Genomic DNA, 27,582 nt, shown 5'->3' on the forward strand with positions numbered 1-27,582 from the left:
GTGCTGAGTTGTCATTGAACAACGACAGACTTCCCTATAGGTTTGCGAATGCAGCCCGATAAACAGTCTAACCTGAAATAGCAGTCACCTAAGAACAATGGTCACCTGTAGACAACGGTCAGTCTGGTTTGCCCTGACGAAAATCCTACTTTATTACACCTAACGGTCAACAGCCACTTTATTTCACTCCCAAAGACATATTTAACCCATTTATGCCTAGTGTCTAGAAAAAAGGCCTTGGCAAACAGCGTAGACCAAGATGAGACGCCTCATAATGTGGCATCTCATCAGGGTATGCGCTGTTTGCTTAACATATTTTCTGTAAGAAATATTCTAAATAAAAAAAAAATAATATACTAGACATCCTTAATTTTGGAAATAAATTGATCCAATTTAGAAGGATGGGAGAGTCAAATTGGCATAAATCGGTTAAGCTGAGAATAGCATTCATGAATCAGTCCCTTCGTGGTGCAAAAAGTAAACATTAAAAACCAATTTGTTGTTTTGTTAACACTGAAGTCGTAGCGGCTATTATGCGTCTTTTTTGCGGCTATAGAATGTGATTGTGGTAATTGCCTTTGATGTAATAAATGCGGCCCATTGTGAGAAAACATTTAATAGGGTGTAGAGAAGGGGGATACCTTCATTGGTGGCAAGCGCTTGAAACAACATATAAAGGTCGCCAACAATTTGAAAAAAAACAAGAGCACGGCATAACAGGTGCCACGCTCGGCTACAGGTGCAGTTTTGAATAAATGAAAGCTTGTCAGAATTTTTTTTTTTTTTAAGGTCACAGTGACCTTTACCTTTGACCTAGTGACCCAAAAATGGGTGTGGCGTGTAGATCTCAATGAAGTTTCAAAGTTGTAGGTGGAAGCAATTTGATTTTAGAGCCAATGTTCAAAACCTTAACAAAATGTAAAGATTTTAGCACGACATGGACGGCAGACGACACGACAAGCTGGCTATGACAATACCTCTGGTTTTCTCCGAAAACACTGAGCTAAAAACAAAACTAGCAATGAATTTGTCTCTTTGAAATAATTATTCTCAAGGTGTCTTTACGTTTTTTATGTTATAATTCCAATCATACCTAAACTAGAACACAATACAAACTGTAATGAAAAAAGACTTACAGTTCTCAGCGTATTTACTGTTTGCTTTTCCAATTGCAGTCCTTTCAATAATTCCATGTGTTCTTTATCAAATTCACGACTCGACCCTTTATCTCTGTCCACATTTCTTTGTAACTCCTTGTGGGATATTTCTAACACAGAATGTTTTGCTTGCAATTCATTAAATGCAGATTGACTTCTGTCTAAAGTAGCTTTATTACGCTTAAACTCTCGCGACAACTGAGTATTTTCATTTTGAAGTTTAGTAAATTCATTTTCCAAATCAGAATTCCGTTTTTCAAGGTCAACAATCCTTTTCTGTGCAAATGTTAATGAAGTATTCACTTCTTCAAGATGCTCATTTTCCTGCTCAAGTTCAGTATTGTCTTTTTCTAACTGTTTAACCCTATTTGTTGTTATTTCAAGCTGCTTTTGCAATTTCATGTTTTCATTATCGAGATCCAAAAGATCCAGTTCCAACTTTTCCATTTTTAAGTCCTGAGATTTTTTGGCATCTATAATCCTTTGACACTGTTGAATCTCTTTTCTTAATAATGAATTTGTGTTTTCCAAATCTGCAACATCATTTATGGATGCTTTCATAGTATCTACCATTTTCTGCAGTTTCTGATTTTCCACTTTAACATTGATTAAATCCTGCTCAACATTTTCTTTCTTATGAACAGCTGTCTGGAGATACTCTAATTTCTTCACTAATTTCTGATTTTCAACTCCCAGATCAGAGTTGTCATGTTCTAATTTATCAAATTTTTCATTGGTCAATTCAAGTCTATTCACTTTTTGTTGCAACTCTAAATTCTTCCTTTCTAAAGCTTCATTTATACTTTCAAGCTTGCTGATCTTTCCAATACTATCTTGTGTTACATTTTGTGTTTTCTGCAACTGTCTATTGCTAAATTCCACCTTGGTTAATTCCTTATTTTTTGCTGCCAGAGTTTCATGTAACCTTGAATTTTCCTTCTCCAAATCTTTCATTTTTGTGTCATTAGTTTGTTCGTTCCTAGTCCTCAACACTTGCAATGTTTGTGTCAAATCCTCATTTTGTCTTTCCAGTTCTTTAAACTCCCTTTCAAAGCTTTCTTTTGATGACTGCAAATGAATGACCACCATTTCTTTCTCTTTCAACAAACTTCTCACTTTATCTTCAAGTTCTGTGCATTTTTGTTGGGTGTGTATACTGTCATGCTTTAGAGCTTCCATCTTTTTCAAGAGTCTACGATTCTCAGTTTCCAGCTGAAATGTCATGGCAGTTTTCTCCAGCAATGCGCTCTCCTTCATGTCGTCCAGTTTGCGAAGGAGGTGTTGATTTTCCAGCTCTAGCCTAAGGATCTTGGCGTTTGTTGTCTCTTTAAGCTGATCTGATATTGCACCACCAACACCTGTGTTGGGAAAATGGGCGAAAAGTTAGTAAACACAAATAATGTCTTTAATGAATTGCAATCTTTTTTGTCTTTCTCATTAGCTATTTAAATTTTAACTAGCAGGCACTCTCACTTCAAATAGCTACAGACTAACAAATATACCCACATGTTGTTTCACCATTGTGCATTTTCAAATTGTACGTAGACAATCTAGCTCCAATTTGTCACATAAATGACAACAGCATACCACTACCATGTACCCAACACTATTGAAGATTGAGAATAGTTAAGCTCCCTGTATTGGAACTGCTCATGGTTTTTAGTCAGATCTAAACAATCATACTGTTCAGCCAATTACATGCATGTTAACTGAATAGTCATACTTAAATGACAAAAACCCTGAAGAACCTAAATAAATGAAACAATTTTCAGAGCCTTGCTTTACAAAAATGGGACTCCATGCATGTGCATAAAGTGTAGACCATTAGCCTGTGCAGTTCCCATTCAGATTCATGATTTACATACATATTCATAACAACCATTTTTTTTGTATGCTTCAATTACATCAAATAAAATGACACTAACAACCGAATCCAGCAATATTTGAATGACAAACAGCAATATATTAAGGATCTCAAATAGCTGGAACTTACGAAGGATTCGGTTAACCTAAATGTTTCTTTACCAAGGGAGATAATCCTTGAGCCATTGCAGTCCCTCCATCAGATAAATGAATGTAAAAGTAAGTAATATGTATTTTTTTGCTGTTTAATAAGCAAGTGTAAGGTGATGTGTGTGGGTGTGAGGTTGTTACTGGGCAAAAGGCTTTCTTTGCCTGTATTCACCAAACAAATCTTAGACTTAAGTCAAAGAATAGAGAATATTCTTTGGAAACGGAATATACAAGGAATATCTTTGATTTTGAGTCTGATTTGGCACCATTCTTCAAGTAGAACATTCTGTTCAGGATATTATAAAACGTAGGCTGTATACATTCAAACGCTGGATGAATTATTGTTAGTTCTAATTCCATTCCTTATTCTTAAGTCTTAGAATGGGTTGATGAATATGGCGTGTCAGGGGATATTCACCTGCTACTTTAGCCTTTGTGGCCTCTATCTCGTGGGCCAGACTGGAGCTCTCATTCATGTTCATCTTCTTCTCCAACTGCAGCTGTGCGTTCTCCTCCACTAGGTGGGCGATACGCTCGCTGTCCATGTCACGCTCCTGAAACACGCAGCATACAACACAAAACAAGACTATTGTCAAGCAATACAAGTCCCCTACCGGCTCCACCATTGTCAGAATTTTTATTTTATTTTTTTTATATATATTTGTTGCCATAGCAACCAGAATTTTTGACGTAGGAACAAAATGAAATGACGTGCATAATGTCCTTATTGCCATCAATCCATGTTTCAAGTTTCATGCAAAAATATTGAGAACTTTTAAAGTTATCGCAGGATCCAGAAAAGTGTGACATACTGACTGACACACAGAGCGCAAACCTTAAGTCCCCTCCGGTGAAACCGGTAGGGGACTAACAAAATAAACTTTGTTATAACATAGTAAGATCAGGTATCAAAACAAGCCGTAGACTCCTTCACACCTACCTGTTATTTTGTTAGCTCATTTCAAACTGGCTTCATTCATTAACTAGCAAATATCATGCTTTTTAACATTCAACTGGCAGCTAATTGGTAGCTTATTGGAATTTATCATCAAAATTGTCAAAAAAAAGAAAGAATATTTTCATCCACTTGTAAAATGCAGGAAAGAAGGCCATGAAATTTGAACTTCAAGCAATGTCTTGAAATTGTCATTATAGAGAAAAGAATATCTAGATATAAGCCTTGTTCTGAGAAAGCTGGGATTAATGCATGTGCATAAAGTGTCATCCCAGATTAGCCTGTGCAGTCCGCACAGGCTAATCAGGGACCACACTTTCCTGCTTAATTTGATTTTCAGTAAAAAGGGACTTCCTTGAAACTAAAAATACCATAAAAGCGGAAAGTGTCGTCCCTGATTAGCCTGTGCGGACGTCACAGGCTAATCTGGGACGACACTTTACGCACATGCATTAATCCCAGCTTTCTCATAACGGGGCTCATATTGTCAATCAACAGCCCCTTTCAGGGCTAGAATATTCTCTATATAAAGATCTCTTTTAACTCATTGCTATTTACCATCAGCAACGCTTAAATGCTAGTCAGGACAATGTAACCACACTTCATAATGCTTTATTCACAACAAACATTTTGTGGTGTCAGTAAAAATAGAGCAAATAATAGATACATTTAAGCCTTATTTTACTCGAGAAAGTGTGTTTTTAACGAATTATTTCTCTCTAATTGGATGTTATTTTTTAGGTGCATTTAATACATGGTTGCATCATATATTCAAGAAATAACAGTTATAGAATCGGGCACTGCTTGGCTTTTATCATTGATAACACTGTCAAATAATAAGATGTTTTCACGAAAATACATACGGACGAGAATTCCTCAATCTGCTGCCTATACTCCATAAGCTGTTGCTCCAACTGTACGACCGTTTCAACGCGCTTGTGTGAACTCGACAGCTCTTGTTCCATCAAAAGTTTGCACTCAGTCAAGATTTTGTTGTCATCTCGCAGTTCCTGAATCAAAGATAATGGCCATACAATTAAAGAAAATGGCAGTCACAATCTCAGAGTACCTTACTACCTGTCCACACAAAATTATTTCATGCACGCTAAAATGCCATCAGTTTCATGGAAAACAAAAATCATGTAATAGAAATATATTTTTTTCTCGGGGACAATAAATTAAATGTGGTTTTGTCAGAATTTTTTTAAACAATATGTGTATATATATGACCGGAAGTTTAAGTACCAGAATGATTACCCAAAGCTTATTGAGGAACAAACCATACATACTAAATATCTTAACACCATAGTAAATGTGCAATGCACACGTTTGAAATTTTTCCGTTTTACCATCATTAATACTTCATTATTGATGTGTTTCTTTGTTTTAGAAAGTAGTGCAGGCGGTTACAGCATAGAAATCAATAACACAACACAAGTACCAAGCAAACCAAACAGAATACAGAGTGTATGTTACGAAGACAAGTAGACAAACATGTTTGATATACTTGAAAAACATGTACATGTTTAATAATGTAAATATTTGCTTGGCTTAAATATACGTTGTTTTTCCTCTCTACTTTGAGAATGGCCTTGTTTTCACTTTGGTATTTTATCTCTTTCTGCAAAAGCTGCTTAAAGCAAAAAACATACAATAAATTAACTTTTTAACAATATTTTTATCATGCAATATTGAATTTAATTCTAGATACATACATACATGTTGTGATTTGTTTTTGGGTCATTTTGAATTATTTTCCAAATATTTGGGAAAATTTAATCTTCAGCGTGGAACAAAATGAAGTAACATTTAATTGATAAGGTACCTAAACAGGACAGTAAGTTTATACATATATACAGGAAAACTCTGTCATATAAACATTAACTGCAAAACAAAATTGATGGTTAAATGTTAAACTTTGAAAATTATTAAGAAATATTATGCAGATACCACAGTTTAAGACTCAACCCCTGAACACATTATTTTACCCCACTTTTACAGCAAATTCAGTTGATTAAAGCCCTGTTGATTAAATTTCTGCTATAAACCAAGGCACAAAATGACGTCATTTTTTTTGACAAAATGATATCATAAATCCCGCAAAATTATCCAGTTAAACTATTTTTGTTTAAATAAAAGGTTAACTGAATAAAAAGTGGGATAAATAGAATAATAGATTAGTGTTTCTCAAGCTTGGCACGAAAACGAAAAAGCAATCGTCAAGGCTCGTTCTTTTTGTTTTTCTAAGCCTTGCATGATAAACCTGATCTATAATCAACACTAACCTATTATTCTCTATATTCATTTGAGCCCCTCTCTATGAAAATATCCTTTAATGCATGTGCGTCAATAGTCATCCCAGATTAGCCTGTGCAGTCTGCACAAGCTAAATAAGAAGCAACACTTATATAGAAGTTTTCGTTTTAAGAATGTCCCTTCTAAAAGAAATATCTAGGTTGAAAGGGTTGTCCCTGAATAGCCTGTGCAGACTGTACAGGCTTATCTGGGACAACATTATACGCACAAGCATTAAGCCCAGTTTTCCCAAAACCAGGCTCATATGATTACCTCAACTCTTGCTTTGTAGAAGTCCAATTCATTCAGCTTCTCCTTGTACTTCATGATCTCTGTTTCAAGGTTGTTCACTTTGCTCACCTAAAGTATAACACAAGATCATTAGCTACAGCTTCCAGATCTGAAAATAAGTATAGGCTGTCCAGTCAGCGCAGTGGTTGGTACACATGGTTCTCACCTGGCCAACCAGGTTAACCCATTTATGCTTAGCTTCTAGAAAAGAGATGCGGCGTCTCATCAGGGTCTGCGCTATTTGCTTAAAGGAATTTCTGTAAGAAATATTCTAAATATAGAAGAAAAAAACACTAGACGTCCCTAATTTCAGAAATTAATTGATCCAATTTAGAAGGATGGGAGAGTCCACTAGGCAAAAATGGGTTAAATCCCCATTCTCAGAGAATGTGAGCTTGGTTAGTAGTAACCATATCAGAAACTTGGGGTTTCCTCGGGGTACTCAGGCTTCCCCACACAACACAAGACCATTCAAATATTTAAATGCCTTTCATTCAAAAATAAATAGTTTGAAACTGCAGCTGTATTCAAAGTTTGTCCCAACTTTTGTAAGTCTAGTAAGTTAATTAGGTATTAGTGCTGGGCCACACTCCTGGTTCTCACATAATGCAGCCACAGGTGCAGAAGGACCTTATAAACTTTGATTTACACTTGAACCCAATATATATTTATTTCCCTGTAAATGTAAAAAGCAATTGTTGCTCTCTTTTAAAATAATCAAACAAAAGACCAAACAAGAGCATCACATAACGGTTGCCATGCCCGGCTACAGGTGCAGTTTTGAATAAATAAAAGCTTGTCAGAAATTATTAATTTATTTTTTAGAGGTCACAGTGACCTTGATCTTTGACCTAGTGACCCCAAAATGGGTGTGGCGTGTAGAACTCATCAAGATGCATCTACATATGAAGTTTCAAAGTTGTAGGTGGAAGCACTTTAATTTTAGAGCCAATGTTAAGGTTTTAGCACGACGCGGACGTCGGACGACGAGCTGGCTATGATAATACCTCAGGTTTTCTGCGAGCTAAAAATGAGTTGAACCTTTTATAACAAGGTATTCTAAGCTTGCTAAAGTTTTTTATCGAAAAATACTTAAAAGAATTACATTACTTATTTTCCAAAGAATAATTAAACTGTATGGATATGAACAACCACAGACCAAATATGGAATCATACACAGCAAATCTGGATAAACCGATTTTGGATTTTAACAAAATTGTTGTTTTCAAGCAGAATATATATTTTTAAATCAGTAACTTTGTTTTTTCCGTGATTTGACTAGTGATGGAAAAAACAACAACACTGTAAACATCAGATATGCACTGTTCAGAATTAAAGAAAGCAATTTAAGTGGCTATACCTTTTCTCGCAGAATATCGAGTTCATCTCTCAGAGCCCTTGCTGACCTGGCATCCCTCAGTAGGTCGACATTCTGAAGGCAAATAAAGCAATCACTCAGTCTCACTCAGGGTAAATGGGGCTTAATGCATGTACTTAAAGTGTTGATCCAAATAAGCCTGTGCAGTCAGAATAGGCTAATCAGAGACGACACTTTCCGCTATTATGGAAATTTTTGTTTAAAGGAAGTCTCTTCTAAACTAAAAAATAAGTCTAGGCAAAAATTGTCACCCCAGATAAGCCTGTGAAGTGTTCAAAGGCTAATCTGGGACAACACTAAAGGCATTATAACCCATTCTCAAAGAGCGCTGCTCACCTTATGACAGGAATGGAAATAAAAAAGGATCCACAAGCAAATTGCACCTCATTTTTTCTGATTTTCTATAAAAATGTGTATATCCACTGAATGGGAAGAAAGGAAAGAACCAGAATGGGCAACAATAAAAATGTTTGCTGTGATGTTGAAAATTGGCTACGAAGAAAGCAATGGTTGCATGGGTTGAGTGTTACGATATATACCATCTGATGCATGTTGTATTATGTAGCAAGTTGTAATATTCATAATATAAAACGATGCACACAAGTTTCAATACTGTACGATTAAAAGCGTGAATTTAACAAGTCTGAGACACAACTAAACAAGAAACGACCATGCATACTGACAGGCAAACTGACAGACAGACAAATGGATGGACAAAAACACGGTGAATCCAGGATAACGACTTCTTTTTGGGTCATGCAGGGTTGAAATAATCCTAAACAGGTCTTTTCATCAACTATCAACATGCAGTTCATACCTCATTCCTGAGTTTTGCAAGATTGGTCTTGTGTTCGTCACATTCATACTGGATGTCGGAGAGCTGTTCCACCCTGTCATCACTGAAATACATTGAATACACACATCAAAAGAGATGTACAAGATAAAACTTGGCCTTCCTCTGGGAAAATGAGGCTTTATGCATATGCGTGAAGTGTCATCCCAGAAAATCTAATCAGGGGCAACACTTTTTGGTTTTATGGTATTTTTTATCTAAAGTAACGCTCTTCTAAATGTAAATCCAGTGAAGGCGGAGAGTGTCATCCCTGATTAGCCTGTGCAAACTGCTAAGGCTTATCAGGGACGACACTTTACACACATGCAAAATGTTTTCCAACAACCAGGCTCATAACAAGACATACATGTATACAACCCAATATTATTATTTTTTCAATTGTATTTTCTAGTGAAAAATTTATATACATTTTGGATAGGTTTTTTCTTTATGTATGTTTGTAACCCCAATAGAAATCAAGATTGGACTAAAAACTCAAAATTGGTAATAAGGTAACTATCACTTTCACAGCATAAAATACACAACAAACATAGCACAACAATTGAGGTTCGATAACAGGAAGTTGCGACCTCAAGTAAGAAAATATTCTGGTTCCCACAATTTAGTTGATGGACATGTCAAACATACCAAATAAGTTAACATGTTTAAATTATATTAAAAATGTATGAAAAATGCCTGAATTTTTCTCTTTTTAACCTCCTTAAATACTCAATTATTTATTATTAGTTTATGAAGAAACAAGCTATGTGTTTGTGAAACACTATGTCCCCGTATATTTGACCTTTGACCTTGAACTTGACTTTTCACCACTCAAAATGTGTAGCTTCATGAGATACACATGCATGCCAAATATTAAGTTCCTATCTTCAATATTGCAAAAGTTATTGCAAATGTTAGAGTTTGCGCAAACAAACAAACATAAACAAAGCAACAAACAGACGGCAAAAACAATATGTCCCCCGCTATAGTGGTGGGGGACATACACATTGCTGGGGTTTCAGCATAACATTCCATAACAAAACAGCAAGAAACGATGATACTAAACATAAAACAGAATTTATGATGTCGGAAGGACAGTTGCAATCTTTTAAGCATCCATTCTTTTTTATGAGCACACTCATAAATTAGCCTTGTTTAAGGAAAAACTGGGCTTTATATACTTGCTTGAAGTGTTGTCCTAGAACACTTACAGATCCTGTTTGAGCTGCCGGATCCTGGCCTTGCAGTCATTGAGTTCTGCCAGGAGTGTCTGCTTTTCAGGGGTACTAGCTGGTGACACGGAGAGAGATGAGCCCTCAGACCGACCCTGGTAGAAGTCTCGCTCCTGGACAACATCTGCTAGGCTCTGTAATATCCAGTACGTGTCTCAATAATAATTGTTTTATTTGAGCCTATTTGGAAAAAGAGCTAAATGCATGTGAATCAAGTGTTGTCAATGATTAGCAGTATGCACAGACCAATCAGGGACAACATTGTCCGCCTATACTAGATTTTTGTTTAGAAGGGAATTCTTTTAAATAAAAGATTTCATAAAAGCGGAAAGTGTCTGACTGAGCACCCTTATCTGGGACAAAACTTAAGCACTTAAGCCCAAATTCCTAGACAAGGCTTAAAAAGTATAACAAATACTCTAAGGACCCTAGTTTAGTACTGTTCTACCCTGGTTGATGTCTCGCTCCTGTACAACGTCCCCTAGGAGCTGCTATGTTCAGTGTGCACTGTATATTAATACGGTGTAGCTGGGATTGAAACAACCATAGTTTTTAATATTGATCAACACTGGTAGATAGAGCTGCAACGATTCACCAACAGCTCGATTCGATTCGATTTCGATTTCAGACACTCCGAACCCAATTTTTTCGATTCGATTCATCTTCAAACCTAGTTTTATCATATATTCACTCTTATGCCTCAAAATTAACATTTCTGTTCAAGTGTGATTTCAATACAACACATAAAAAAGAATAGCAAATTAGGACACTATTTTAATATAAAAACTTCTGACTAGAAGATTGTGTTGATTACACAATACTATAAAAAATAAATAAATAATCATAAGAACGTATCTGGAATCAGTTGAATGGTAGGACTATCACTATTACACCTTTACCCCAAACCGCTATAAGTATGTCTACCACTGTGCCATGACAGCATCACCTGTTACCTGTAGGACAAATCACATTCTCTAATAAACTTAACAAAACTCCAACAGAAATAGAACTACTTTTCTGACTGGCGACTTGAGTAGTTGCACTTGTGCGACCTCTTTGTCTTGCTAAATCAACGTCATGTTTGCGTTTGACATATTGCATTAAATTAGATTAGTGGTTGAGCCGGACTTAGCGTACGTCACATCCGTGAAGCACAGTTAACACTTTGCTTTATTGGTAGGGCTACCATCCCGAAACCCAAAATACTGCCACACTTTTGATTTTAGCTTCTTAGGCGCATCTGATAATTTCAATTTGTCGGCAACAACTTGTTCAGCCATTTTGACGCTTTTTCCGAAAGTAGACCGTAACGGGCTTATTGATTGGATGACTAAAGTAATAAGCAACCAATCGCGCGCATCGTAATTACAGGTAAAGATAAAACCTACACCTTCCTGTATCAATAGTCAGAATACAGCGTGCTTTACATTTCTATGTATATATATGTATATATGTTGAAGAATCGAATCGAATTTGGTAGGTTTGGTATCGTAATCGAATCGAAGCATTTCGAATCGATTTTCGATGAATCGGATCGAATCGTTGCAGCTCTACTGGTAGACGTCTATTGAAAATAAACAGTGCAAGAATACAACATCATGTAAATAAATAATACAATAAAGTTAAATAATGTTTGAAAAAAGCTATGTTTAATTCAGTTCTGTCTTTCATCCTGATCTTCAGGCAACAATATAAAATAAGACGTACTGTAAGACATATGGTTAGCTCCATAAGAAGTAATAATATTTGATAGTTTGCTCAAGCAGCTATTAAATAATTTGCATTTTTCACTTTTGGCATATATTTCTCATTTCTATCTGCAAAATCTTGACCATATGTCACAACTACCTCAGCGTATTGGTCTCGCTCCTGAATAAGGTGAACAAGATGACTGAACAATATATCGGGGTCCTGACAGTCTGTTGATAGAAGAAACTTGCTGTCCTCTGTGATCTGAAACAGAGGAGCAGTAGGTGTATGAGCCTTGATCTCGGAAAATGGGGCCTTATGCAGTCCGAACTGGCTAATCATGGACGACATTATCCGCTTTTAAGGTTTGGTTTTGTTAAAAAGAAGTCTCTTCTTAGTAAAAATTATGTGGAAAGTGTTGCCCCTGATTATCCTGTGCAGAACATGGCCAACTCAACACCCACCTATGATCGTATCAAACAATGAACCCACACATGACTATGGGCCACTAGACAATCACCCTATGATCAAGACCCACAAATGGAAATCAAACCCACCCATTTGATGCTCTCCACAATTCCCCACCATCCTGTTTGATGCTCTCCACAATCTCCCACCCACCTGTTTGATGCTCTCAACAATCCCCCACCCACCTGTTTGATGCTCTCCACAATCTCCCACCCAACAGTTTGATGCTCTCCACAATGTCCCAAACACCTGTTTGATGCTCTTCACAATCTCCCACCCACCTGTTTGATACTCTCCACAATCTCCTACGCACCTGTTTGATGCTCTCCACAATCTTCCACCCACCTGTTTGATGCTCTCCACAATCCCCCACCCACCTGTTTGATGCTCTCGTCAATCTTTCCCCCACCTGTTTGATGCTCTCCACAATATCCCACCCACCTGTTTGATGCTCTCCACAATCCCCCATCCACCTGTTTGATGCTTACCACAAACTCCCACACACCTGTTTGATGCTCTCCAAAATCTCCCACACACCTGTTTGATGCTCTCCACAATCTCCCACCCACCTGTTCGATGTTCTCCACAATCTCTCACCCACCTGTTTGATGCTCTCTGCATTCTCCCTCCCACCTGTTTGATGCTCTTCACAATCCCCACCACCTGTTTGATGCTCTCCATAATCTCCCACCCACCTGTTTGATGCTCTTCACAATCTCCCACCCACCTGTTTGATGCTCCCACAATCCCCACCACCTGTTTGATGCTCTTCACAATCCCCCACCCACCTGTTTGATGCTCTTCACAATCCCCCACCCACTTTTTGATGCTCTCCACAATCTCCCACCAACATGTTTGGTGCTCTTCACAATCTCTCACCTGTCTGTTTGATGCTCTTCACAATCTTCCATCCACCTGTTTGATGCTATCCACAATCCCCCACCCACCTGTTTGATGCTCTCCAAAATATCCCATTCAACAGTTTGATGCTCCCCCAAAATCCCCCACCCACCTATTTGATGCTATCCTTAATCCCCCACCCACCTGTTTGATGTTCTCCAAAATCCCCACCCACCTGTTTGATGCTCTCCAAAATCTGCCAACCACCTGTTTGATGCTCTCCACAATCCCAACACACCTGTTTGATGCTCTTCACAATCTCCCACCAACCTGTTGCATGCTCTCCACAACCTCCCACCCACCTGTTGGATGCTCTCCACAATCCCCCACCCACCTGTTTGATGCTCTCCACAATCCCCCACCCATCTGTTTGATGCTCTCCACAATCGCCAACCCACCTGTTTGATGCTCTCCACAAAGTCCCAAACACCTGTTTGATGCTCTTCACAATCTCCCACCCACATGTTTGATGCTCTCCACAATCTCCCAATCTCCCACCCACCTGTAAGATGCTCCCCACAATCTCCCACCCACCTGTTTGATGCTCTCCACAATCTCCCACCCATCTGTTTGATGCTCTCCACAATCCCGACCCACCTGTTGGATGCTCTCCGCAACCTCCCACCCACCTGTTGGATGCTCTCCACAACCTCCCACCCACCTGTTTGATGCTCTCCACAATCTCCTACCCATCTGTTTGATGCTCTCCACAATCTCTCATGCACCTGTTTGATGCTCTCCACAATCTCTTACCCACCTGTTTGATGCTCTCCACAATCTCCTGCTGCACGCTGACCTCCAGGTCCATGATGACAGTGATGAACTCCTCTTTACGCTCACATTGTACCGCGCAGCCCAGTATCAGCAGCAGCATCTTCTTGATCTCATTAAAACTGCTTTCTGAAAGCACAAAGTTCACATATAACATAAAGATTATTTTTTTATTCCTTTAAACTAAGGTTTTGTCTTCAGAATAGTCAGTACAATATTTATTTTTATTTTTTCAAGGTTTCGCTATGACATTTTTTGTAAGCATGGGAAATTCCATATTAGCAGTCGAAAAATCATAATGAATTGTACATGTTCAAAGAAGTACTATCACAAGTACACAATAAATAAAAATATTAAAGTAAAAAAAAAAATCTTTTGAAAATAGCAATTGATGCAGTCATAGCCGTATACAAAATGACAAGGAGTATCAATAAATGTGTCCATCGTTAAAGGATGGCGCTTCTTAATGCCATGTGACACATACAGGAGTGTTGGGTGGACAGTCGTTATGTTAATTTACATTTTCACTGGCAAACAACTTTCTAACTAACCAGCCAAATGTATGGTTTTTGTTTACTGTAATACCACTTAATAAGATCTACCTATCTATAAAGTTTCAAGTTGATATCCCATTTAATTTTCAACCTACGCTTCAGACAAAATAAACAAGAGCTCCGCTTTAAGAGACAGATAGATGCCCCCCCCCCCCCCCAACAGGGCCTTGACAATTTTAACACTTATTGTCACAGTGAACTTGACCTTTAAACTAGTGACCCAAATTTCAATAGGGGTCATTCACTGTCTAACGCAAATGCACATATGAAGTATCAAGCAAATTGGTCAATTCCTTGATAATTAATTGATCTGAAAATATTTTCATACTTATTGTGACAGTGACCTGGACCTGTGACCTAGTGACCCTAATTTCAATAGGGGTCATCTACTGTCCAAGGCCAATGCAAATGGGAAGTATCAAGCTAAATGGTGAATAGTTGACAAGTTATTGATCAGAAATGATTTTACACTTAGTGTGACAGTGACCTTGACATTTGACCTAGTGACTCCAATTTCAATAGGGGCCATCTACTGTCCAACTCTAATGCACATGGGAAGTATAAAGCCAATCGGTTCCTCTGTTCTCAAGTTATTGATTGGAAACAATTTTCACTCTAAGTGTGACAGTGACCTTTGACCTAGTGACCCCAATTTCAATAGGGGCCATCTACTGTCCAACTCCAATGCACATGGATAGTATCAAGCCAATCGGTCCCTCTGTTCACAAGTTATTGATGGGAAACAATTTTCACTCTTAGTGTGACAGTGGCAAGAGTCATAATTCTTGTGCACTGCACAGTCATATAATGTGATATACCTACCTTTCAAGTTTAAAGTTGAAACCTCTATTAGTTTTCATTACAAAAATATGCTCTACACAAAATTTAAATACACACATTAAATAAGAAATTTGCTTTTAAATTAGGGGATCCATATTTATGGTTGCAAACAATTGCATAGAGATCAACTCATCTATTCAGTTTCAAGATAAAACCTTTTTAAGTTTTTGAGATATGCTCTGTACAAAATGTAAGTTCACAAATTAACAAAGGGCATTATCTCTAACAATATGAGAGCAATATGTATGGTTCTTGTGCACTGCAAATACCCTAAATGAGAACTGCCTACCTACATGTATTATGTTACAATGTGGCACCTTTTTTTAGTTTTTGAGACATGCTCAGCACAAAATTTAAGTACCAAAATAAACAAGCATTCCACGGTTGGAGACATATGCCCCTCCAAACAGGGCTTTGAAATAGTGACCACAATTTCAATAGGGATCATCGACAGTCCAAGGTAAATGCGCATGTGAAGCATCAAGCCAATCGGTCGATTCGTTGATGAGTTATTGATTGGAAACAATATGAATACTTATTGTGACAATGACCTTGACCTTTTTTTTTACCTAGTGACCCCAATTTTGATAGGGGTCATCTACTGTCCAAGGCCAATGTGCATGGGAATAATTAAGCCAATCGGTCAATTCGTTGACGAGTTATTGAATAGAAACACTTTTCCCACTTATTGTGCAATTTACCATGACATTTGACCTAGTAACCCCAATTTCAATATGAGTCATCTACTGCCCAAGGCCAATGCACATGAGAATTATCAAGTCAATCAGCGAATTAGTTGACAAGTCATTGATCATAAACGATTTCACACTTAGTGTGTAACAGTGACCTTGACCTTTGACTAGTGACCTCAATTTATATAGGGGTCATCTACTGTCCAAGGCTAATGCACATGTGAAGTATTAAGCAAATCAGTGAATCAGTTGACGAGTTATTGATGGGAACGATTTAACTCTTAGTGTTTAACAGTGACCTTGACCTTTGACCTAGTGACCCCAATTTCAAAAGGGGTCATCTACTGTCCGAGGCCAATGCACATGGGAAGTATCAAGCCAATCAGTGAATAAGATGATGAGTTATTGATGGGAAACTATTCAACACTAAGTGTGTAACAGTGACCTTAACCTTTGACCTTGTAACCCAAATTTCATTAGAGGTCATCTACGGTCCAAGGCCAATGCACATGGGAAGTATCAAGCCAATCGGTGAATCAGTTGACAAGCTATTGATCGGAAACGATTGTACTCTTAATAAGTAACAGTGACCTTGACCTAGTGACTCCAATTTCAATAGGGGTAATCTACTGTCCAAGGCCAATATACATGTGAAGTATCAAGCCAATCTGTTTATTGGTTGACAAGTTATTGATCAGAAAAGACTTTCACACTTAGTGTGATAGTGACCTTGACCTTTGACCTTGTGATCCCAATTTCAATAGTGGTCATCAATTGTCAAAGGCCAATGCACATGTGAAGTATCAAGCCAATCGGTCAATTCGTTGACAAATTATTGATCGGAAACGATTTTCACACTTAGTGTGATTAAGACCTTGACCTTTGACCAAGTGACCCCAATTTCAATAGGGATCATCTACTGTCCAAGGCCAATGCACATGGGAAGTATCAAGCCAATCGGTGAATCAGTTGACAAGTTATTGGTCGGAAAGGATAGTACTCTTAATGTGTAACAGTGACTTTGACCTAGTGACCCTAATTTCAATAGGGGTAATCTACTGTCCAAGGCCAATATACATGTGAAGTATCAAGCCAATGGGTCTATTGGTTGACAAGTTATTGATCGGAAACGACTTTCACACTTAGTGTGATAGTGACCTTGACCTTTGACCTAGTGACCCCAATTTCAATAGTGGTCATCTACTGTCCAAGGCAAAAGCACATGTGAAGTATCAAGCCAATCGGTCAATTCGTTGACGAGTTATTGATCTGAAACGATTTTCAAACTTAGTGTGATAGTGACAATGCCGTTTGACCAAGTGACCCCAATTTCAATAGGGGTCATCTACTGTCCAAGGCGAATGCACATGTGAAGTTTCAAGCAAATCGGTGAATTCGTTGACGAGTTATTGACAACAAACAATTTTCACACTTCGTGTGATAGTGACCTTGACCTTTGACCTAGTGACCCCAATTTCAATAGGGGTCATCTACTTCCAAGGCCAATGCACATGTGAAGTATCAAGCCAATCAGTCAAATTGTTGACGAGTTATTGATCGGAAACGATTTTCACAATTAGTGTGATGGTGACCTTGACCTTTGACCTAGTGACCCCAATTTCAATAAGGGTAATCTACTGTCCAAGGCCAATGCACATGTGAAGTATCAAGCCAATCGGTCAATTTGTTCACGAGCTATTGAATGGAAACGATTTTCACACTTAGTGTGATAGTGACCTTGACCTTTGACCTAGTGACCCCAATTTCAATAAGGGTCATGTACTGTCCAATGCCAATGCACATGTGAAGTATCAAGCGATTCGGTCAATTCGTTAGGGAGTTATTGATCGGAAACGAACTGGTCTACCGACATTCAGACTGGTCTACCAACAGGTTTACCAACAGACAGCCAGCAAAACAATATACCCCTTCTTTTTCACAGAGGGGCATAACAAAGGGTAATAACTCTTACAATGTTGGGGCAATAGTTATGATTCTTTTGTATTGCAAATACCCTTAATCAGAACTAATACATCAATTAATTCAGGGCAAGAACTCTAAAAAAAAATGAGAAAGACTTATGGTTTGGGTAAACTGCACATCAGATGTACTTACCTATGATGTTTCAATTTGATGCCTTTTTAAATTGTCAATATAGGCTATTGACAAAATTCAAACATAAGAGTGCCAACTTGTAACAAAATAAGCCCTTTTAAAGATCACAGTTTATTAATCTGTGAAGAATTATTTTTATTTGTGGTAAAAATGTTGGAGCAGAAAATTTCTACCTGATTTACATTGATCGAAAAAAACAACCTTTTATTTTGTTATTCAATGGCCATATTTCAAAAGCGCTCAATGCAAACTGGCTGAAATAACATGTCCACAAACATTATCACAAAGTTTCATGAAGATTTGAGTTAACTGTTTGAGTTAGACAGCAGACAAGTTTTTTTTGTTGTTGTTTTTTTTCAATTCTAGGGCCATAATTTAAAAGTGCAATTTGGTGGGGTTTTTTAACTTCGCTGAAATATTATGCCCAGTGCCCACAAACATTATCACAGAGTTTCATCGTGATATAAAGTATTTCGAATTGAGAACTTACAAGTTTGATGGAAATTCTTTTATAATTAAAGGGCCATAATTTCGAAGTGCAATAATTAAATCTGGGTAGTTATTAAACTTGGGCAAAAAAGAAAGTTGATGTTAATGAGACGCGTTCTGCGAAAACGGGGCTTAATGCATGTACGTAAAGTCTCATCCCAGATTAGCCTGTGCAGTCGCACATGCTAATCAGGGACAACTCTTTCCGCCAAAAGTTGATTTTTGGTAAGGAGGGACTTCCTTTAAATTAAAAATACCATAAAAGAGTCCCTGATTAGCCTGTGCCGACTTCACAGGGTGAATCTGGGATGACACTTAGCACATGCATTAAGCCCAGTTTTCTCAGAATGCGGCTCATATGAATTTTTAGGGTGATTGGTTCACTACTTTTTAAAACTATTGTTTAAATACCTTCCAAATGTGGCGAATAAAGGGACTGCACAAGAAATGAATTATTTTAATTACATATGTGACATAGAATTTTGCATATCTAATTAATTCATATATTAACAGGGGTTCCGCTGTCGATCGCCATTGGCGCCAAATGGCGCTAATTTTTTTAAAGTGGCTCCAATTTTTTTAAAGTGGCGAATTAAAAAAAATTGGTAAAATCCTATCCGAAAATGTACTGCGAGTCGAAAAGCACGCGACCGAGCATAAGCGGCCAGCGTTTGTCAGTTGTAAATATTGATTTACGACAATGTAAGCGACCTACAGTGTAGAGTGCACTGAAATCACGGAAGCGTGAAAGTGTTACAGTCGGTGTTTTTACTGCTATTGTCAAGTTTTATGGGGGTTATTATCGGATTAACGTTTTTTTTTATGATAAAGAACACTCAATTATGTAACACTTAGGACAAACTGGCACAAAGATCAATGATTATAACGATATGTAAGGCGGTGTTAATTTAATTTAAATTGAGATGTTTGTCGTTCAGATGTGTATCATTTTTTTCCCTTTCAGTTTATGTGCATCATATTAGCCAAATGACCAAATGTAACTGTTAAACAATTAAATTTAGATGTTTTATTTTCTGAAATGTAACTGTTTAACAATTAAATTGAGAGGCTTTATTTATTGATGTTTGAAATTTTTTCCCTTCCAGATGATGTACATTTGTGTGATTGTATGTTTAAATAATTTTTTATAAAAAATGTATGCAGCATACTGTTCCATTGAAGTTAACATTATTAGATAAGTTTGGTTATATGTGATTGTTTATCATGTGCAAACCAATGTTTTTATGTATAAATAAAGCTTATTAAGACTTATGAAGTTACTTATTATTATTTATGTATTTACATACTTTTAAAAGTAATAAAATAGTCAATGACATTGATGTTGTAAGGTTTCTTAGACGATTGTCATAATTAATAATGTTGGAATAACTGACAGTTTCGCACCGTGAAAAAGTGGCGACAACTTTTTTTGGGCCAGTGGAATCCCTGTATTAATATAAAATAAATTACTTCAATTAAGTTTGTGTGTAAATGTTGAAATGGTTTAAAATAATAATCATACACATGTATCAGGATGCTATGTGTAGCAGCATGGTTTAATTAACACAATTTATTCAAATAAATGCACTTTTAATAGCAGTACAAAACAGTTTATGCATGCGCATGAAAACAATTGTTCTCATCAACAAGAATTTTAATTCTTGCAATTAATACATAGCACAGAAGGACAGACAATTTGACAAATGGCTGAAACTGGAACTGGTGTAACTAAAAATTACTAGTTTAGTTTGCTCAACTCTGTACTTTGAAGATTTTATTTGCAATTTCTCTTCTGAATTATTTTAGAGTGTCATTAACATTTATGAAGAACTTTGGTTTATTGCATGACATTTCTTACATGTAATTGTTATTTTTTCCCATGCAAAAATAACCAGATTCTTAAACGATTGTGTGCAGTCTGCACAAGAAACTACACAGACTACAAATACCAACTAATTTTCATAACAACATGTATATAACTCCTTTATAAATATGAGCCTTGTTCTGAGAAAACTGGGCTTAATGTATGTGCGTAAAGTGTCATCCCAGATTAGCCTGTACAGTATGCACAGGCTAATCAGGGACGACATCTTTCTGCCTAAACTGGATTTTCGGTAAGGAGGGACTTCCTTGAAACTAACAAGGGCTGTTTGTTAAACCGTTAACATGCATGCCCCCCATATGGGCTGTCAGTTGTAGTGGCAGCCATTGTGTGAATACGTTTTTGTCACTGTGACCTTGACCTTTGACCTAGTGACCTGAAAATCAATAGGAGTCATCTGCCAGTCATGATCAATGTACCTATGAAGTTTCATGATCCTAGGCCTAATTATTCTTGAGTTATCATTAGGAAACCATTTTACTGTTTTGAATCACTGTGACCTTGACCTTTGACCTAGTGACCTGAAAATCAATAGGGGTCATCTGCGATTCATGATCAATGTACCTATGAAGTTTCATGATCCTAGGCGTAAGTATTCTTGAGTAATCATCTGGAAACCATTTTACTGTTTCCAGTCACTGTGACCATGACCTTTGACCTAGTGACCTGAAAATCAATAGAGGTCATCTGCCAGTCATGATCAATGTTCCTATGAAGTTTCATGATCCTAGGCGTACGCATTCTTGAGTTATCATCCGGAAACCATTTTACTGTTTTGAGTCACTGTGATCTTGACCTTTGACCTAGTGACCTGAAAATCAATAGGGGCCATCTGCCAGTTATGATCAATGTACCTATGACGTTTCATGATCCTAGGCGTAAGCATTCTTGAGATATCATCCGGAAACCATTTTACTGTTTTGAGTCACTGTGACCTTGACCTTTGACCTAGTGACCTGAAAATCAATAGGAGTCATCTGCCAGTCATGATCAATGTACCTATGAAGCTTCATGATCCTAGGCCTAAGCATTCTTGAGTTATCATCCAAAAACTATTTTACTATTTTGAGTCACTGTGACCTTGACCTTTGACCTAGTGATCTGAAAATCTATAGGGGTTATCTGCCAGTCGCGATCAATGTACCTATGAAGTTTCATAATCCTAGGCCTAAGCATTCTTGAGTTATCATCCGGAAACCATTTTACTTTTTCAAGTCACTGTGACCTTGACCTTTGACCTAGTGACCTGAAAATCATTAGGGGTCATCTGCCAGTCATGATCAATGTACCTATAAAGTTTCATGATCCTAGGCCTAAGCGTTCTTGAGTTATCATCAGGAAACCATCTGGTGGACGGACCGGCCGACGGACCGACTGACATGTGCAAAACAATATACCCCCTCTTCTTTGAAGGGAGGCATAAAAATACCATAAAAGCGGAAAGTGACGTCCCTGATTAGGTTGTGCGGACTGTACAGGCTAATCTGGGACGACACTTTACGCACATGCATTAAGCCCAGTTTTCTCAGAACGCGGCTCTTGTGGTTTATTCAATTAGTAAACCATTATATGCTTTGTCCTTCATGCCCAAAATGTATGAACAGTCTATTGTTGAGATTACCTTAGCTTCATGAAGGCTTTCTACACCATGTGACAAGGACTACAAGTTCCAATGGTTGGCTTTAGATAACTATTGTTGGCTAAACATTTCTTGGCACTTTTTTTTACAATTTTGCATCCACTTTAACTTTAAGAAATAAAAGCCATAAAGAGAACAGAAAATCTGACATTTATCAAACTAGGACTTACTTTGAAATCCCAACATGAGCAAGTGGTTACATGATATCGAATTTGCCCTAAGTATCTGGCTTCACCTTTTTATTCATAAAACTCCCATAAACCAGACAAAATGAAAAGAATTGTTATGCTCTGCAGTAAATTTTGCTAAACAACATTTCAATACATTTTTTTGAAATTTTCCAAAGGATTTAACCGGTTTTTCATCTTCTGAAAAGTGGAAAATGTTTAGACAGGCTGTAATGCATGTGGGTAAAGTGTTTCCTCTATAAGCCTGCGCAGTCCATAAAGGCTTATCATGCAGACAATACAATTTCTGCTTTTACGTCATTTTATGTTTAAAGGAGGTTATCTTCAATACGAAAATCAAGTCAAGAAAGAAAGAGTCCTCTCAACCAGCCCACACTTTATGTCCATTTTGTACCTTTCTCTGGTTCTCGGCTGATACAGGCGATGTTGGGAAGCCTTTGTACGAGCAACTGTTCCAGCACATCCTGCAAAGGGAAACACAACTTGTTATGGTATTTTCTTTTGTTAAAACAATGAATTCAAAACTAATCATAGTGGTTTTGAATTCTGAAAATTTGAACTTCTGATTGTATATTTTGCCATACACAACAGCTTCACAAAATACATGATAACTCTTTAACAATAACTATATTTTAACTTTATTCCTGTTTTTCATCTCATGCTGTGTCATTTTTAAGACCTATTACATACTTTGCATTGTTATTATAGCAAGTGCTTGCATGATGTAAAATGTTTTCAGCTCTCACTTCTACTAGGGGTTGACATTGGAAGTCTGGGGAAACTCGGCGTAATGTATGCAGGTAAAGTGTATTCCAAGGATAGCCTAATCAAGGCCAACACTTTCCGCTTTTAAGATATTTTTTTTTAAACAGGTACCTTCTAACCACAAATCTAACATATAAAGAAAGTGTTGTCCCAGATAAGCCTGAGCAGACTACTCATCGTCTCACAACTTTGATATCTTCTTAAAGAATTTTAAAGAGGTTGCTCAAAACAAGCAAGTACTGATTCTACTCATGTCATGGACTCAAAATATTCTAAATTAGTCTCCGGCATTTGACATAATGATTTGTTAAATAAGAAGGTGTAATTACAATCAAGTACAGCCACTGACTATTACCAGTACTTCCTTTGGTAGTTATCAGTAGTACTGTAGAGGACCTGTAAGAAAATACTCCAGTAATTGCTGAGAAAGACAGAATAAGACCCATTACTAATTACATTAAGGCAATAGTTAGTGACTTTCCTGGGATCACTCATCAATTTGCCGAATTAGCCATTGGCTACATCACTCAAGTATAGATAATTCTGTTGGATTTGCAATACTATGAATCCAATTAAAACTTGTTCTGAGAAAACAGGGCTTAATGCATGTGCGTAAAGTGTTGTCTCAGACTTAATTACATTCCCACAATTAGAAGAATGTAAAAAAAGCTCAACTGAGAAAACAATATGGTCAGTTTGCTGTTCAAGAAATTATTCTAGCCAGAATGAATGTTGCTACAGCATTTGAACACCATTTTGCACAAGTATTTGCTGAACTATTAGAAATGATTAATTAAAAATGTCAGCATAGGACAATGTAACTGCAAATAAGTTGATACTGAGTGAACTAACTGAACTGGACATTTGCTTCCTTTCCTGCACTGATATAAACCAGAGACTTCCAAATGTTATCAGGGGTTTTGGATGCCAGATACAGTACAGCCAACGCGGACCAAACATATTTCGCGATCCGCGGAGCCAAGGTGCAACGAGTCGTTTTCGAGTTGGCCGTTTAAGCCTCGTCAGTATGTGATGTCACGTCGCATTTCGCCGCGATGCTTCGCATCTGTCCGCCGAGGCATTATGCCGCGATCCGCGATATGACTCAGAGTCAATGCGCATCATAAATTAAAAATCTTTTAAAAATGATTAGTCAGTCAATAAATTTTTAAAAGAACAATTATAATAATGTTTAAAATTATAATGAATTTAATTATCTATTACTGCATACTTACTATTTTTCCTGTCGCTACTCATTACCCGATAATACGGTATTAGTGTTTTTCCCAGGAGGACAAAAGGGCATGGCGCATTACTTTCATAAAGGGCATTTTAACGCGCAGTTTAGGCAAAAAAGGGCAAAACTGTTTAGTGAATACCTGATTTTGGGAGAAACATGTAATTGCATCAGAGGCAGTTGTGAAAAAAACATTAAAATATAAACATGCACATTTCATAGTAAATGATGTATTTAACTTACTTTAGTTAATATTCATATATTTACCTTTCCATGTCGTTTTAAGTTCCATGCTGTGAAATGTACAGCACGAAAAACATAAAAAAGCAATATATGCATATGCAGTGCTCCAGCTAGGCCTAAATCCAAGGGCGCCCCGCCCTGCCCTCCCGAACCTCCGCCCTGCCCTCCCGAACCTCCGCCCTGCCCTCCCGAACCTCCGCCCTGCCCTTCCTAGGCCCCCCCCCCCCCCCCCCCCCCCTTAAATTTTTATTTTTTTATTTTTATTTTTTTTACATATGATGATTAATAAATCTCTTATTAAAATACATTGTAATTAATTAATTCCTAATTGTAGTCATTCAATTTGAATTGTTTAATAATGATGGGAATACCCGGTAATTTATTCTGACAATTATTAATAATATATAAATTAACATGCAAGAGGAAGCATTCTAGAAACGCCCCGCGCGCTCGAAAGTGCCCTTTTAACATACTGCGCGTCCAAAGTGCCCTTTGACAAAAAATCCCCCCCCCTGCCCTTTTCAAATCCTAGCTGGAGCACTGTGAATATAAATCTGATTATACACAGATCCACTAAAATATAAATGAAACCATGTTTGTCTTATCCCATTTTCTAACGATAATCTTGTAAGATGTTTTTACCTTGCGAGTAAACTGAACGCTTATAAGTTTCAAACACTCGTTTCCGTGCCATAAACATCCACAGATTAGAATACTAATAAATTTGTTGTAGGTATCTAAAATGTTTTATGCATCTTTGATAATCACAGGCATTTCATTAATCCTTTCTAAATGTATGATCTCCATCATTATTTCAATCGTTATTTGCCATTTTTGCTGAAAGTCACAAATTATTTTCTGTATAGTCCGCCAGGTGCGCATAGCAACGTAAAACGGTATATGTCCGACTCATACACGATTCGCATTTTGTTTAATTAGTATACGTTACAGTAATTGTTTGAATAATTAATTCAAGACGATAACGATGAAGATAAAACTTGTTTGTTTGATTTTTAAATTTAATTACGCATAGACATAAAAGTTTTGAGATTACTGTATTATGCATGAAATGTACTATTTCCACGAGGAAAACATCGAGGTTTTCATCAAAAGTCTCCGAAGTAACTCTCCACGATTTTATCGTGGAGGAGTACACATTACGGATCGATTAGTGTGCTTGATATAACAAAGCCACTGAAACTATAGATTGATATTGACACGGGTTATTCACGCATGACTAATTCACAACCGCGCGAATCTTCGCTGCCATAAGGCCATTCTCTGATACTTGTCAGCTTAGAAGTTTGGTAAAGGGGCAAATAATATGTTATCAATAAGGGCTGTGGCAGCTTTTGCCTTTGAAAAGGGCAGAGTGGCACTTGAGAAAGGCGGCATGGCGCAGCGCCACGCAAAAAAGACCTGGCAAAAACACTACGTATATGCGTGTTTTAAAGCAAATTCTGATAAATATTTACGATAAAAGTTCTCATGAATTTCAAGAAATACAAACAAGTGTGAAATAAATTTTGGCATTTGTTTCTATTTAAAGATGTGATGAAATAACGTCCAATCGGGGCAGTTGTTTTTGTCACTGAACAAGCGTAAATCGCATGACATGATGTTCATGTTTTTATACAACACAAAATACACCCACACTTTCCATGCAATGTTCTGCATGTCTGCATTATAACTTTCGCGCGCTTTTTATTGAGACAAAGGATAAATCACTGTTTATTTGATGCTTGAATTTAATTGTAAATGTTGCGTTAGCATTAAAATTCAGAAGCGTGTTGCGAATGACAAATTGAATAATGCTCATTTGAGAATCGAACGAAACATTTACAGTTGTGCGTAATTAATTCAATGATAATTTGTTAAGGCGCATAAAGTGTTGAATATGTTTGAGGACGCGATATTGTATAAATAGTCTATAAAGCATCATATAAAAATCATATCCGCTTATTAAAACGTGAAAATAATAACTATGAAAGTAGCGTAAATCTAGGTTTCGACGCTACACAAAAGTACATGTAGGTGTATATCTTTGCACTCGATCCGCCGCGTACGTATGCGGCGGATTTATGCCGCGAAAGTACGCGAGGTTAATACAGACTCGGCATTGTTGCCAGATCGATGCTGCGTGCCTCGGCGATACGCCGCGTGAACACACAACGCGGCCGCCAAGTACTAACGTTCTGGCCGTGGCGTGACCGAGGATTATGTTTGTTCAGCGTTGGCTGTACTGTATGAATGGTATCATCCATGTCTATAAACAGGCATGCAGTCTGCATTCAATTTTTTATTTCCATTTTTGGAAATGGGCCAGGGCCCTTTGCATCGGGTAAAATTGCATGTTTTTTTACTAAAATTGGGAAATCTGTGTGTTATTTTGCTTACAAACACTTTAATTTAAGAAAAGTGTTATCATTTTTATATTTAAAAAGGATCAACCCAAAGAGCGGGATAGGGAAATAAACTTAATATTATATTTCATTTACAAAAAGACAATGAAACCTTTTATTGGATATTTAAGGCATTTTATTTGGGAAATAATATAAACTTTTTGACATTGAAAATGGGGAAGAATTGAGGCAAAAAAATGAGTCCCCCCCCAAAAAAAAAAACACACTGGTTTTAAAAAGACTTTTATATTTGCAGCGGCATGATTATTTAAATGTTTAAGTGGAAGTTATATTGCAATGTTGAGAGGCAGTTAAAAAAACAAACATGATGTTACAATAAATGACTGTACAAGCTTCATGTTAATAAGTTACATCCACCAGTTTTTTCTTCCATTACAAACTGGATCTATTGCTTTAAGTAAAACAACATTAAAACAACTTTAAAAAAAAACAAAAACATAATAGTTGCACCGGGGATTTCAAGATGAAACAGCCTAATGGCAAAGAATGCGGTATTCTGACTTCACACAATGCAGTATTTGCAAAAATATTTCA

At 37.2% G+C, this 27,582-nt stretch overlaps 1 protein-coding gene across 3 annotated transcripts in view; it reads right to left on the reverse strand.

Moving 5' to 3' along the window:
* The window catches only part of LOC127873211 (girdin-like), a 95,544-nt gene that overhangs the window by 47,021 nt on the left and 20,941 nt on the right, over positions 1-27,582 (reverse strand). For all 3 annotated transcript variants that reach the window (XM_052416971.1, XM_052416970.1, XM_052416969.1), the window contains exons 4-13: positions 22,775-22,844; positions 13,968-14,110; positions 12,002-12,106; positions 10,133-10,287; positions 8,907-8,988; positions 8,072-8,143; positions 6,694-6,780; positions 4,989-5,135; positions 3,589-3,724; positions 1,137-2,515 (exon numbers count right to left, since the gene is read on the reverse strand). In XM_052416971.1, coding sequence (XP_052272931.1) covers positions 1,137-2,515; positions 3,589-3,724; positions 4,989-5,135; positions 6,694-6,780; positions 8,072-8,143; positions 8,907-8,988; positions 10,133-10,287; positions 12,002-12,106; positions 13,968-14,110; positions 22,775-22,844 — 2,376 coding nt within the window. The remainder of the gene's footprint in view (positions 1-1,136; positions 2,516-3,588; positions 3,725-4,988; positions 5,136-6,693; positions 6,781-8,071; positions 8,144-8,906; positions 8,989-10,132; positions 10,288-12,001; positions 12,107-13,967; positions 14,111-22,774; positions 22,845-27,582) is intronic.

This window comes from Dreissena polymorpha, chromosome 3 (assembly GCF_020536995.1).
Source record: "Dreissena polymorpha isolate Duluth1 chromosome 3, UMN_Dpol_1.0, whole genome shotgun sequence".
NCBI classification, from domain to species: domain Eukaryota; kingdom Metazoa; phylum Mollusca; class Bivalvia; order Myida; family Dreissenidae; genus Dreissena; species Dreissena polymorpha.